A 16,154-nucleotide genomic window follows, 5' to 3' on the forward strand; every position below is an offset into this window, starting at 1 on the left:
TTTTAAGTTACTGATTTTAAATGTCTGTGGATAGCTAGAGCTGCTAGATGAATATTCGATGACAGTAACCATTTCAAAACTCACTGCTGCATTCCAACTGAAAATAATCTTCCCACCTTCCCACAAGAACTTCCTATATCATCACCTCCTGTCAAGTTTTTTTTTTTTCTTTCAGTAGTTCTGACATTTCTGAGGCTCCCCAGTCAGAAATGTCCAATAAAACTTATAGGCTGTTCTCTGCATTTCATAGGAAGCATTTGTTTCACCTTAAAGTGGAACAGTCTGTGTCGAACTGCGGTTTACAAGCCAACTGGCACCACAGTCTGGACAGAGCTTTGTTAAATAAACTAAGCATGCAGACCAGGCCAGTGGCGACTCCCCAGCTTCCCTGAGCGGTTCTTTCACATTCAGAGGGGAGAATTGGATGCAGCAGTTGTCAGGATAGGAGAGACGATCCTCAGTCATCCCCATGGTATCTTCACTCAGCTTCAAGAGGAGTCCGAAGGCCAGAAACAGGGCTCGATGGCCCTTGTTCTCATTCTGGGAGTAACTTGTGACTGGTGCCGCTCACCAATCCTGGTCTGATGTTAGTTCTGAGATTTTAGAGCACTGTGGAGACTGTATTCATAGATGTAGGCTGGAATTGTTCAGAGCTATCTACACAGTCAATGTATGGCCTTACTTCTACATTATTTTGGGAAGGTCTGGGGTTTCACTTAGGAGTTTTTTTGTTGTTGTTGTTTATTTTTGAGAGAGAGACAGAAAGAGAGAAGGCACAAGCATGAGAAGAGCAGAGAAAGAGGGAGACAAAGAATCTGAAGCAGGGTTCAGGCTCTGAGGTGTCAGCACAGGGCCCGACGTGGGGCTCAAACTCACAAACCATGAGATCATGACTTGAGCCGAAGTCAGAGGCTCAACCAACTGAGCCACCCAGGCACCCCACACCTAGGAGTCCTAAAGGACATAGGATGAATATTTTAAAATGGGGTAAGGAGTGAAGGGCTAAGTTTCACAATGAGTAAATATAACAGTTTCAAAAAATAGAACAGCAAATAAAACTGTATGGTCATTTCTAAGTCTAGTACAGTGACCACATACAGAGTTTGAAGGCTGATAATACAGATATATTTTACTTTCAGCCTTAGATGTTTTTCATTTACGATGACATTTTTTTTGATGTTCCCCCATGATACATGATTTCCCAAGTTTAATAATCATCTGCTATTGTTTATTCATTGCTTTTTACGTGAGATAGTCAGTGGCAGCCCCTTTTTCTCTAATCAACATTTAGTCAGTTTTGTTTTATTTATTATTGTAGTATTGTGACCTCTGGGGAGACTTAGTAACTTCCCGTATCTCTGGTGAGTCTTTTAGGTCCCGTGGATTCTGTGCTAGATCAGTGCATGGTGGTGATCATGTTCTGAGCTTGCACCACCCCCACATAGTGGTACAGAACTAGAGAAGGAATCAGAGACTTAGGAAGGGGGTCATAGAGGGGAGAGAGTCCCATATATACACACATACAGATACACATCCAGAGAAAGCTTTGCACTCAGAGATGTACATGTATTGAGGGGACAGAGGCCAGAATCAGAGGCTCACTGGTCCACAGACATGGACCATACACAGACAGATGGACACACACAAAAACACAAATCCAGAAAGAGAAGCACTGGTAGGAAAGAGAAAGATACCCTGAGGGGGTGAGGAAAAGAGAAAATTAGAGAAAAGGAGAGCAGGGGAATAGTAGAGAGGAGGGAAACAGAATCACAAAGGTCACATTCTTGTAGTGTGCTGCGATCTGCGCTCCCTACACAGGTGCTGAAGGAGTGAGGGGGCACCAGGGACAGCAGGGGCTGGTGGGAGGAAGCATGTTGACACGATTGCTCTCTTTTGTAGTATTCAAGAAATGCTGACAGGCCAGAGGCTCTGCCACTCGGAATCTCACAATGATAGCGTCTTGGCAGCGCTGAATCAACAGAGAAGTGACGGCATCCTCTGTGACGTCACCCTGATTGCTGAGGAACAGAAATTCCATGCTCACAAGGCAGTCCTAGCAGCATGCAGTGACTATTTCCGGGTAAGTTGGGGTAGTTTGTTAAACGGAGGATGACAAAGTTTCCTGAAGTGTCCTGCATCCATCAGTCAGATGACGGTCACCAGAGTTGTGAATGTTGGGGACCTTTCCTGAGCAGAATAAGATTGGGGTTGCAGTGGGATCCTCCCTGGCTTGGTCATCTGGATGTTCCTCTAGCGGAGAGCAGATCTCTCTTTTGCTTCTGAACTGAGGGGTATTTGATACTTTACCACCATAAGGCAGTGTGACATTACAGTGCGCCATAATGCAGTGTCAACTGGGGGATAGGATGTATCTAGATCCAGGATCAGAAGGACAGTCTGTAAAACAGTTTGTTAAAATTTAAAGTGCTCGTAAATCTATGTAGCGTTTCTGTTGTTTTTTTTTTTTTCTATGCATGTTCTTGTCTTCATGCTTTCCAACTGTTGGCTCCAGAGACAGAGATACAATTGGCCTAATGGACGTTTATGGTTGTTAAGTGTGTGTTGCTGAAGGCATGTGGTCTTGTTTAGTAGAACTTTAGGGTGCAATTTTCAGTTGCTTATGAGATACAGTGGTATGTTTGTTGCTTTATTTTATTTTATTTTATTTATTTCCAGTATAATTAACATACAGTGTAATACTAGTTTCAGGTGTATAATATAGTGATTCGGCACTTCCATACATTACCCAGTGCTCATCACAAGTATGCTCCTTAATCCCTATCACCTGTTTAACTCCTCCCCCGCCCGCCACCCACCTCCCCTCTGGTAACCATCAGTTTGCACTCTGTAGTTAAGAGTCTGTTTCTTAGTTTGTGTGTGTGTCTCTCTCTCTGCAACCCCCCCAACCATGATTGATTGTTTTGTTTCTTATATTCCCCATATGAGTTAAATCATATAGTATTGTCTTTCCCTGACTGACTTATTTTACTTAGCATTGTACTTTCTTGCTGTATCCATGTCAATTTATGTTTATTGCTTTTTTGAAGATTAAAATATGCAGTATGGTTATAGCTAACTAAATGCCATTTATTTAGTACTTCCTATGATTTAAATGGTAGAAAAAGGACTTTGTATGCATATCTCATATAAATGAGAATAGAAATTAATTGTGAATTTTTTTGGTTTCTCTTGCCAAGGTCTCAAAGTGTTATAGAAACCAACTTAGGCCCATGGGCAATTTGTTGGTTTTATTTTATTTATTTATTTATTTTTTTGTTGTTGTTGGTTTTATTTGTATAATTCCAGTCATAATCTTGGTTTTATTTTTTTTTGTTTTTATTTTATTTTATTTTCATAATCTTGGTTTTAATGTTTAAGAGAATATCAACTGCACTCAGTTGCCAACTAGCAAGTAAAAAAATTTTCAAAAATGCCAAATCATAAAAGAAAGTCTTTTTTAAAAAGTGTTTTAAATATGATGAAACCCAGTAATATAGAGGATCTAGAGGGAAATACTTGAAATGTCTATAAATTAAAAGAAGGAATAATTCTCAACTGTAGAAATGAAGCAGAATATCTGAAAAGTGACCTTTTAGTTCCATTTTATACACTGACACATCAGGCATTAATCTTCCAGAAAGGCTATATTATTCAGGGAGCTTTTCAAACAACATATTTTGGGTTGTTCTATATAATACATAGACGTGGGGCCCCTGGGTGGCTCAGTCAGTTAAGCATCTGACTTTGGCTCAGGTCACAGTCTCAGGATTTGTGAGCTTGATCACCACATTGGGTGGGCTCAATCCCCACTTCAAGATTCTCTCTTGATTCCTCTCTCTCTCCCACTCTCTCTGCCCCTCATGGGACTCTCTCTCTTTTTCTCTCTGCCCCTTGCTCACTCACGCTCTCTCTCAAAAAATAAAAAATAAAAAAAAGTGGGGGTGGGGCTCCTGGATGGCTCAGTCAGTTAAGCGTCCAACTCTTGGTTTCAGCTCAGGTCGTAATCTTGTGGTTCGTGAGTCCACATAGGGCTCCATGCTGATAGTGTGGAGACTGCTTGGGATTCTTTGTCTCTCTCGTTCTGCCCCTCCCTGCTCACACTTTCTCTGTCTTTCTCAAAATAAATAAATAAACTTAAAAAATATATATATAGCATGTGCACATTATATAATAATATAATGTAGTAAGTTTTGTCTTCCTTTAGACCATAATTTAGCCCCTCCTATTACTTAGCTTCTCTTCTCTTAGGTCTCTGCTGGTTGGCTTTTTAATTTAATTTTGGGAGACGGTTTGATTGCGTGTGTGTGTGTGTGTGTGTGTGTGTATGTGTGTGTGTGTAAGAGAGAAAGCGTGTGAGCAAGTGCATGCTACTTATTGGCTTTGAACAGTGTTTGCTGCTACTCCCAGTCTTTCATCTCTTACCACAACGCCCCTGATACTCTGGTAGGTTACACGGAGAGTGCCTCCTTTATAATACCTGTGTTACAAAGCTCGTGAAGAAAGTTTCATTATTCCCGTGGTGCAGATAAGAAAACCAAAGTGCGGTATGTTTAAATAACCCACCCGAGGATTGCCAGATATTAGGTAGAAGAGCTGATTTTCACGCACTGGAGCATGTTTCCTTGAGTACAAGAAGTTGTGCTTTTTTCCTTCATTCATGTGACCTGCTAGAATCATACACTGTTCCTTTAAGCTCACAACCTGCTTGTGAGATGAAAGTTAAGTGACTTTTGTAGTCAGCGTTCAGATGGAAAAACCAAAACAAAGCTGGAACAGTTGGCACTTTTAACTCTTTTCTAGGCACAGTGTTGAGTGCTGGAGTTACAATGTTTAACCAGAGGTAGACCGAGCTCCATGGAATTTGTAATATAGATAAAATACTAGAGGTAGTTTTTGCGTTGTACTCTGCCTCTTTTGTTAGCTTTTGTGACCCCCCAAACCTAGAAGCTGAATAGTTCCTCTCGTCTGTCAGCTCTAATAATCAATGGTGGATTCATTCTCACATCAGCAGTTAACTGGACTGTTGACTAGAGGCTGGATGACCTAAATTGGCCTTGTTGGTAGGTCTGGTGATTATGAGGCTCTTGGCTGGGGTTTTAGGGGACAATGGGCATGTATTTCACACAAATAGGCTAGCCTGGGCTTTTTCACATGACAACTAAGTTCTAAAAATGGCACGAGGGTAAGTCTCAATGTATAGGTACTTTTCAGTCTTTCTCTTTGTGTCATGTTTTCTGATGTCCCATTGGCCAAGGAAGTCCCATGGCCAAGCCCAGAATCAATGTAAGAGAGTATATACCAAAGGGCATAGATGCAGGAAGGGAATGAATTTATTGCCATTTTTGCAACTGTCTGCTATCAAGAACTGTCAAGACCGAGATTTTACCATACTTGTAAGCCAGTAAGATAGCCTATGACTAGATGCTGGTAGAAGGCACAAGACTCCAAAGTTAGAGACAAAGGACAGTTTAACACTCCTAGCAACCACAGTCTGTGAGTCTTAGCGTATTTGCACATATTCCCTGAGCCTCAGTTCTCGCAGGTGACATGAAGAGGGCCAGCTTCCGTTACCACGCACAAAATGAGCTACATTTATCAGAGAGGATTGTTGAGTTCAGGCAACCCAAATCTTTTATAATGGGTAGGAAACATGTCTGGTTTTTGTTCTGGAGGGACAAATTATTATTCTAGACAGGAAGCATGCCTATCCTTTGCTCTGTGAAGAGACACTGTGTCTTCCAGGATTGCAAGCAAAACTGCCCTTTATTCCAAAGAGAGACACCAGTGTGTCATCCCAAAGCTGTTTGCTATAGAAACATCCTTGGAAAGAAAGTTCAGAACAAAGGACAGTCTGTGCCTCACTCACAATACATGCATAAATACAAGAGAATCATGCAGAATTGTCTTCCAACAACCACATGCCCTAAACTAGAATTATGTTTCTGTTCCCTGTGTCTTATGCTGTACCACAGTGAAACACCTGGAAACAGTCTTCCTGCTATAAAAATTTCTGTGTCTCTCACTTTTATAATGTTGCCTCAGGCTTAGTACACAATAAATATTTATTAAGTGAATGAGGAAATGTCTTCTAATTATCACAGAATTCCATGTATATTTCAATTCTTAATATCCTGAAGACAAAAGATATGCAAATTATCGGTGGATTTTTCTTTCTAGTGTCATCTGTTCAAGTTAATTAAGTACTTTGATATAAATTAGACTGTGGTACTTTGCACTTCGACATCTGGAAGATTATTTGACTCTAAAGTAATTGTTTTGATTCAGGAATGGCAGTACCGTAAGAGTGCGAAGGCCCAAGTTTTGATGTAAACTGCTCCTTTACATTGATCTGAGAGTTGGTATCAGCTCTTGTCGCTTAAAATGTAAATAATGAGCAGTTGAGCACAAAGTACTATAGCTTCCTGTGATTATCAACATTAAAAAAAAAGTGAAAACATTCTTCAGTCAAGTAGTAAAATTATTTCAAAAAATAAAAATTAGGTTTAATAACAGCAGTGTAGGTACAACATGGCAGTAGTCAAATGCTATAACTGAGTCAGACTAGGGACGTCTTTTCTGAGTGTAAATCGGTGGTGGAAGGAAGAAAGGGAAGAGCTTAGGAGTCAGGGCTGAGTTTGAATACAGCGGCAGGGACTGTGTCTCTCTGTCCACCGTTGTTTCCCAGAGTGCTCAGAAAATAGGTGCTATTCTAATTAATATTTGTTGGGATGTTCATCCTCTTTGCTGTCTATTCTCTGAGCATAGGTGAGTCATCTTACTCCTGTGAACCTGTGTTTTTTCATCTGTAAATTGGCAATCATAAAGCACAACTCTCAGAATGGCTTAATATAGAGATTTAAATAAGATAAGGTAAAGAATGTACTAAGCACTGTATCTGAAACACAGTAGATGTTCTGTGAGCATTAGCTGTTCAACCCGGTCATGTTCTGCCTAGCTACTTGCGGGAAGAGATAAGAGTTAATCATTGGGCTCACCTAGTTGTAGGCTCACTCACCTTTTAAGGGGTCAGAATGACTTTTTGGTTCTATCCTTTCACATCTTTTAATTTTCTGAATCTGACCCCTCCTTGCTGCTTGCTTAGAACATTCTAGTTCTATCCAACTTTTCTCCTCTACCAGCTGTCCCTTCATAAACCATTGTGCAGATGACTGCGTGGTTAGCTCTCGCTCCCCTGCTCAGGTCCTCCAGAGCTCCTCACTTGCACATTTGCCAGACTCCTGGAGTGTGCCTTCATGCTGTGCTGTTATCTTCCATCTTCGTCTTTGTCCTCCCATCTGTCCATCTGACGTTGCAAACATACTCCATTACACCTTTCCACTTTCCAGCCTTGCCAATCTTTCCACCCCAGCCTTCTACTCACCTCTTACTTTACCCTGTCTTCCAAAGTTTATCACAACCAACAAGTGTGAAGTCTTTCATGAAGTCTTATCCTGTCTACCCTCTTCACCTCCCTAAATTCATATTCAAGGCCCCATTTTTCTGAAACCTTAGAACTGTAGATTTTCTCTCTCAAGGAATTAAAGATCAAGAGAATGAAAGGACAGCCTATGGAATGGGGAGAAAATATACACATCTATCTGTTAAGGCATTAATAGCCAATATATATAAGGAACTCATGCGACTCAGTAGTAAAAAAATAAGTAAAAATAAAAATAAAAATAAATAAATAAATACTATGATTAAGAAATGGGCAAAGGATCTGAATAGATATTTTTCCAAAGAAGATGAACAAATGGCCAACAGGTACATGAGCATGAGCAGGTGTAAGCTCAGCATCACTCATCATCAGGAAAATGCAAATCAAAACCACAATGAGATATCACCTCACACCTGTTAGGATGGCTGTTAACAAGGCATGAAATAACAAGTGTTGGCAAGGATGTGGAGAAAAGGGAACACTTCTGCACTGCTGGTAGGAATGTAAATTGGCGTAGCTACTACAGAAAACAATATGGAGGTTCCTCAAAAAATTAAAATGAGTTTATTTATTTTTGCGTGTGTGAGAGAGAGAGACAGAGAGACAGAGAGAGCGGGGAAGGGGCAGAAAGAAAGGGGGACAGAGGATCCAAAGTTTGGGGCCCAAACTCATGAACTGTGAGGTCATGACCTGAGCCGAAGGTGGACACTTAACCAATTGAGCCACCCAGGCACCTCTGGAGGTTCCTCAAAAAATTAAAAAAATTGAACTACCATATTGTCCAATAATCCCACATCTGGTTATATAGTGAACATAAATGAAATCAGGATCTTGAAGATATATTTCCCATGTTCATTGCAGCATTATTCATAATAGCCAAGATATGGAAACAACCTAAGTGTCTGTCCACAGATTAATGGATAAAGAAAATGTGGGGTGTGTGTGTGTGTACCCATGAGAAAGAGGGAAATCCTGTTATTTGTAACAACATGGATGAACCATGAGAGCATTAAGCTAAGTGAAATAAGTCATGTAGAGAAAAACAAATATTGTATGATCTCACTTACAGAAACAGAAGGTAGAATGGTGGTTTCCAGGGACTGGGCAGTGGGGGTGAAATGGGGATATGTTGGCAAAGGGTGTACATTTCCAGTTATGAGATGAATAAGCTCTGGGGATCTAGTTACCGCGTGGTGACTACAGTTAACAATATTGTATCACAGACTTGAAAGTTGCTGAAAGACTAGATCTTACAAGTCCTTACTACACACACACACACACACACACACACACACACACACACAGGAAAAGGTAACTGTGAAGTGATGCATGTATTAACTAACCTTATTGTGGTAATCATTTTGTGATATATGTGTGTATTAAATCATCACGTTGTATGCCTTAAACTTACACAGTGTTAATGTTAATTATATCTCAAAGCTGGAAAATTCCTTTAAAAGGAATTTAAGATTATATATCATGTGTTGCAGCCTCTTTCACTAGGAGCTTTCCCCAGAAGGACTGTGATTAGCTGAGGGCTAATCAAGTCCATCAAAGAGCTGTTGAACAAAGTCGAATGAGGAAGTATTGAACCAGAGGTAGCAGGAGAAAATTAGGGTCTTGTGATCTAGAGTGTGTGTGTATGTGAGAGAGGTGGGAAGAGTCAGCCCCTTACCCTCCTCCCTGTGGCACCCCACTCTGACTGGGGACACAAAAGTTGCAGAGCCCCAGTGTGGGCAGCCCTGGGCTGTCGGCCACCCTGCAGCTTCTGGAGGCTGTTGTTTAACATTTGCTATCTGCAGCTTCAATCTCCATGAACGCCTACACTTTCTGGCCAAGGAAGCAGATGTCTTGACTGTCTAACATAGCTTCACATATGTGATGGTAAAGTGATTCAAATATGACATTTTGGAAACTTAAATATTTGAGCATCATTTTCCATTAGAGCCTGAGTATGCTCTGCCTATCTAATTTGTAGTTTTAAGAGAAAAGGATAAAGCCATGATTTAAAAAAAAAAACAAAACAAAACTATGTTCCATGTATTTTATAATCAAATTCTCCAGTCACTATTTGATTAAAATGGCATAAAAGACTATTAAAAGAGTATATGATATATAATTAGAAATAAATGTTTTCCAAATTCAATAAGCATTTGTTATATTCCTGCTATTTTCTAGACAGAATAAATTTATGGTCTGGTAGGAGAGAACAAATAACTTCAGTATGTGTAATTAGTATTAGAAGTTTGGTATGATGTTTTGGGGCTTGAGGCTTTTTTTCCCCTCTTCCTCTCTCTGGCATTCTCAGTCAGTAATAACAATAATCATAACTACCATTAATTGAGTATTTACTGTACTACAGGCAGTTATTGTAAGTGCTTTATGTGTATCAACTCATTTTATCCTCTAAAGACACCTATAAGATGGGTATTACTATCATCATCATCATCATCATCATCATCATCTCCATTTTAAAAATAAGGGAAAGGAGGCTTAAATTGAAATAACTGACCCATGAGGCATGGGGAGTGGTTAAGTAAGAGCGGATGAAGTCCTGACCTACACAAGGAGCAGATGGGGGAGAGAAGAAGACCTATGAGGAGTGTTTGCTGGAGGTAGAATAGCTGGGACACACCAGGTAAAATCTGAGGGGGGTGGTGCGATAGATGGTGAGAGAGAGGAAAGACTCAGGAATGAATGAGGCCCCTGGCTTGAGGATCAGGGGTTGTGGGAACAAGGGGGTGTCCACACCCGCCAGACTCCAGGCATGGAGGGTGTTGGGAAAGAGCAGCCACGAGGTATTTTGAAGGAAGCTGTGCAAGTGGGGAAGGCTGAGTGTGAGCACTTGAAGGTCCCCTTGAGGGCAGAGCAAGTATCTTTTTTGCCTTTCTGATCATTGCATCCCAGCACCTGCTGTAGTGCCTGGTGCCCCACAGACCCTTGGCATTCCTTTTCCCATGTTGCAGTCTGACTGGAACAGTTTCTTGCTGTGTCATGTGGGTAGGGCCTCACCAATCCCTTCCTCAGAACTTTTCCCCTAAGAACACCCATTGTATGTATGATCTGTTTGACACATTGGTTTGTCTTATTTCCTAGGCAAGTTTCCAGTAAGGACTTGAAGGTAATAGCACTTCTGATGTTAAAGCACATAAATGAGATCATTGTTGGGCTCAAGCTGTTTCCTGTTTGGTGGTTTTGTAGACTCTTCATTAACATTTCTGCTTCTCAGAACTCATACATAAGACATATTGTGTTTATCACATTAAGGATAAACAGAGACATAATACTGGCAGTTATCTTGCTTCCAGCCACCAAGCCTGCAGCCTCCTCCTGCCTTTATCCCTAGCCTGCTCCTCAGCTCCCATTGGTTCTGTAAGCCCCAACTATGCTTCTAGTAAATTATCTTTTTGCCTGAAAAATAATATTAAGAATAAAAAATAAGTGTCCTTTATTAACCCTCAAGTACTGTTTGAATGTTAAAGGACTTTCAATAGTCAATTGTCTTTTATCCAGTTACCATGCCACAGCTTTCTTCTGTGTACATTCTGAGCAGCCACTGGGTGCAGTGCTCTAATTTTGATTCATTCATTTTGTTTACAAGAATATTGTCACAGCCTGAGTAGTGCGGCTCTCAAAAATTAAATTTTAGCTGGGGGTAACTTAAAACTAACCATCCTTTGCAGATAAGAAATGAATAAAAATACTAGTAAAATCACCTCCAAGTCCTTCAATACATAGAGTAATTATTTTTAGTTTATTTTTATGATAGTTACTACAAGCATGTAAATCTCTACTGCTACCCTAAATTATAAAGCATTACTCTGCAGCTATTTAATTGGTACATGAATCTCACTAAAATTAAATCCCATGATGTTCCATATTTTCCATAGTCCATTTTACACTGGCCTGTCCTGTGATTAATTACTCTGAGGTTGAACAAGCCCTACTGAATTCTGTGGGTATTGGGTGCTTATGCTGAAAGAGCAGCATTGCTAATTCTTGCATATTTGCACGCTGCTCTGTTCTTTCCCTAACGTGTATTTCATGTGTCAATCACAGAGGCACCAGAATATCATTATTATACTACATTTGGGTTATGCATTATATGGCAAACTGATCATTGTTTTCCATCAAAGGATTATTTGTTTTGATATTTAATTTTATAAAATCTGTTTATAAAAAGAATTAAAAAGTCAAGCAATATCTGTTAGAAATAAAGAGTATGGCAAGAGAATGAGGTTTTATCAGCTTTGAAGACATTGTGAATAACCTAAGGGAGCGTGGGGAACTGAAGGAAGTTTAAGAAGACTAATGGGCAGATTAAGAAGAATATGGGGAAGTGATTCAGATGTGTGATGCTTTTTGTATCATGTATGATGATGTATGATAGATATATGATGATTTCGTTTTTCATTTGAGTTTTGATATATCAGCAAAACTATTAAGAAGATATGTGAAATAAGTCATACAGAGAAAGACAGATACCATATGTTTTCACTCTTATGTGGATCCTGAGAAACTTAACAGAAGACCATGGGGGAGGGGAAGGAAAAAAAAGTTAGAGAGGGAGAGAGCCAAACCATAAAGAGACTCTTAAAAACAGAATAAACTGAGGGTTGATGGGGGGTAGGAGGGAGGGGAGGGTGGGTGATGGGTATTGAGGAGGGCACCTGTTGGAATGAGCACTGGGTGTTATATGAAAACCAATTTGACAATAAATTTCATATTAAAAAAAAAGATATATGCAGGTTTAGCTATCTATTTTCAGTATTTAATTGGATTTTGAAATGAAGAATTTTGACAATAGAAAAAGGTAAAAATCCAACATAAGGATCATTTTATTTCTGCTATATTCCTTTTCTGATCATAAATTAATTTTGCTCTATGCAACTGTAAAATGACTTGCCTCTAATATTTTTTATTTTAAAATTTTTAATGATTTCCATTTTAATTTTCTTTGATTTCACGTAGTGCTTAATATTTCATTTTATTTACTGTATTCAGTATGATAATTACTACTACTTAACAAATCAGTGTGCTTCTTTAATATGGTAAGGACAAATTGACTCTATGCATGATAATAGTTCCAGATGCTACTTTGTCAATTCCATAGGCATTTACTGAGCATCCACTAGATACAAAAAAGTTTGTGCTGGATGTTGAAAGGGATACAGAAAACATCACCACTGCAGCTTCTGCATAAGAGGTGAAGTTTGAGACATCCGGAATATAGGAGATTGCATAGCAGGAGGGAAAAGAGCAGAAAAAAATGTATCTGTAGTTAGGACCTAAAGAATGCCTTTATTCAAGTGGCAGAAAGAGAATGAGCAGATGGCCTAGGGGACAAAAAAGGAAGAGCCTAAGATATATAAAGATAATCAGCATGTACATTTTATTCAAAGCCAGAAAAGAAAAGAATTTCAAGGATTAATACATTTTGTAGAATACCAAGGAGGATGCGGAAAAATTCACTGTTCTTTAAGAAGTTGATTTCAGTAGAGTGTGGGAAAGGAAGCCAAAATCTAAGGGGTAACATACAAAAATATTGATAAGTGCTACTTGTGGTTTGTGGACCAGTGCCATTCTGAGGGATGCTTGTTAACTGTCCATGCTGATGAGGTACCAAATGTAAATCAGCTACATGATGAAACACTGTGTTAGTTCAACTGGCATTTTCACAGGAAATCTTAAGGAAGCAAATAATGAGTTCATTTGTATGCTGGCAGGGATTTCTTACCTTGTGTCAGATGTATAAGAAACAGTTTGAAGACAGCCTACTCTGAGGAGTGCTGATGCAGAAAATAACAGTGCACACACATACACACAATTCCATTTTAATTTTAATTTTTGTTTCTTATTTAGCTTTATGGAAATACAATTGTCATATAACATTGTGTAAGTTTAAAGTATACAGTGTGATAATTTGATACAGGTATGTGTTGTGAAATGGTTACCACAGTAAGGTTAGTTAACATATCCATTACTTCACATAGTTACCTCTGTGTGTGGGGGGCAGCAGGAGGTGGCTGGGTGGGGAGGAAATATTAAGATGTACTCTCTTAGTAACTTCCATGTCTGCAATATGTGTTAACAATATTGTTAACTTAGTCACTGTGCTGTACATTAGGTTCCCAGAACTTACTCATCTTTTAACTAGAAGTTTATATCCTTTAACCAATCTCTCTTCATTTCCACCATCCTCTAGCCCCTGGCAACCAACATTCTACTGCTTCTATGATTTTGGCTTTTTAAGATTACACAAATAAGTGAGATCATACAGTATTTTTCTTCCTCTGTCTGATTTATTTCGCTTAGCATAATGTCTTCAGAGTTCATCCATATTGCAAATGGCAGGATTTCCTTCATTTTCATGGGTGAATAATACTCCATATATATATGTATGTACGTGTGTATATGTGTGTATGTACATATATACCCATTTTTTCTTTTTTTTAAATTGTTTTTAACCTTTATTTATTTTTGAGAGAGAGAGACGGAGTGCGAGCAAGAGGGGAACAGAGAGAGAGGGAGACACAGAATCCGAAGCAGGTTCCATTCTCCGAGCTATCAGCACAGAGCCCTACACGGGGCTCGAACTCACCAACTGTGAGATCAGGACATGAGCTGAAGTCAGATGCTTAACCGACTGAGTCATCCAGGCACCCCTATATCCATTTTTCCTTTATCCATTCATCCATAAAATGACACTTAGGTTGTTTCCATGTCATGACTATTGCAAATAATACTGCAGTGAGCATGGGAGTTCAGATATCTCTTCAAGATCCTAATTTCACTTATTTTAGATATATACCCCAAAGTGGGATTGCTGGATCATATTCTACTTTTAATTTTTTGGGAACATCCATACTCTTTTCCATAGTTGCAGTACAATTTACATTAACACTTGTTAATATCTTCTCTTTTTGGTTAGAGCCATCCTAACAGGTGTGAGCTAACATCACATTGTGATTTTGGTTTTCATTTCCCTGATGATTAGTGATGTTGGGCACCTTTTCATGTACCTGTTGGCCATCTATATGTCTTTTTTGAAAAAAATGTCTGTTCTCTTCCTTTCCCCCCCTTTTTTTTAATTGGATCATTGTTTTTCTGCTATTGAGAGTTGTATTAGTTATTTATATAGTTGGGTATTAATCCCTTACTAGGTACATGATTTGCAAATATTTTCTTCCATTCTACAGAATGGAAGAATGGAAACAAAGTGTAAAGGCATTTTCACTTTGTTAATAGTTTTCTTTGCTGTGCTGAAGCTTTTTTTGCTTGAGGTATTCTCACTTATTTTTATTGCCTTTGTTTTGGTATCAAATCCAAAAACTTATCACCAAAACTGATGTCAGGGAGCTTACTGCCTATGTTTTCTTCTAAGAGTTGAGAGTTTTTATCATGGAAGGTTGCTGAATTTTGTTAAATGCTTTTTATGCATGTATTGAGGTGATCATATGATTTTTATCTTTCATTCTATTAATGTGGTGTATCCATTATAAATTTGGGTATATTGAACCATTCTTATGTTTCAGGGATAAATTCTACTTGATAATGGTGTATGATCCTTTTAATGTGATGCTAAATTTTGTTAGTATTTTGTTGAGGATGTTTGCATTTATATTGATGAGGGATATTGGCCTGTAGTTTTCTTTTTTGTAGTGTCCTTATTTGTCTTTGGTATCAGGGTAATGATGGCCTCATAAAATGAATTTGTGAGTATTCTGTTCTCTTCCATTTTTTGGAAGAGTTTAAGAAGCGTTAACATTAGTTTTTCATAAATTCTTGGTAGAATTCACCAAGGAAACCATCTGGTATTGGGCTTGCCTTTGTTTAAAATCAGTAATTTTAAAATTGCTGATTCAGTCTCCTTGTTCGTTACTGGTCAGTTCAGATTCGATTTCTTCGTGATTCTGTAATGGTAAGTTGTATATTTTTAGGAATTTGTCAATTTCTTTAGGCTACCAATTTGTTGGTGTGCAATTGTTCATAATAGTCTCTTCTGAACCTTCATATTTTGTGGTATCAGTTATGATGTCTCCTCTTTCATTTCTGATTATATAAATTGTGGTACCTTTCTACAATGGAATACTATTCAGTGATGAAAGGAAATGAGCTATCAAGCCATGAAAAGACACAGATGAACCTTGAATGCATGTTACTAAGTGAAAGAATCCAGTCTGAAAAGGTATGTAACTACATGATTCCATTTAAGAATGGCATTATAGCATTCTGTCTGGCATTTTGGAAGAGGCAAAGCTATGGAGACAATAAAAAGATCATTGATTGCCAGGGCTGGGAGGAGGGAGAGACACATAGGTGGAGAACAGGCATTTTTGGGAGCAGCAGTACTATTCTGCATGATTGTACATAAAATGTACAACACTAAGAGTAAACCTTAAAGTAAACTATGGACTCTGGTTGATTGATAATGATGTGTCAATATTGATTCATAAATTTTGCGACACTGGTGGGAATGTTGATAGTGGGGGATATTGTACATGGGGAGTGGAAAGGGGTTATTTGGAACTCTCTGTACCTTCTATTCATTTTTGCTGTGAACCTGAAACTGATCTAAAAAACAATATCTAAGGGTTCCTGGGTGGCTCAGTGGGTTAAACGTCCGATTCCAGCTCAGGTCATGGATCTTGCAGTTTGTGAGTTCAAACCCTGCGTTAGGCTCTGGGCTGACAGCTTGCAGCCTAGAGCCTACTTC

At 38.9% G+C, this 16,154-nt stretch overlaps 1 protein-coding gene across 11 annotated transcripts in view; it reads left to right on the forward strand.

Moving 5' to 3' along the window:
* The window catches only part of KLHL32 (kelch like family member 32), a 238,094-nt gene that overhangs the window by 52,233 nt on the left and 169,707 nt on the right, over positions 1-16,154 (forward strand). For all 11 annotated transcript variants that reach the window (XM_078447150.2, XM_078447149.2, XM_078447151.2 and 8 more), the window contains one exon: positions 1,900-2,080. In XM_078447150.2, coding sequence (XP_078303276.1) covers positions 1,900-2,080 — 181 coding nt within the window. The remainder of the gene's footprint in view (positions 1-1,899; positions 2,081-16,154) is intronic.

The sequence above is a fragment of the Panthera onca genome, chromosome B2 (assembly GCF_046562875.1).
Source record: "Panthera onca isolate mPanOnc1 chromosome B2, mPanOnc1 haplotype 2, whole genome shotgun sequence".
NCBI classification, from domain to species: Eukaryota; Metazoa; Chordata; class Mammalia; order Carnivora; family Felidae; genus Panthera; species Panthera onca.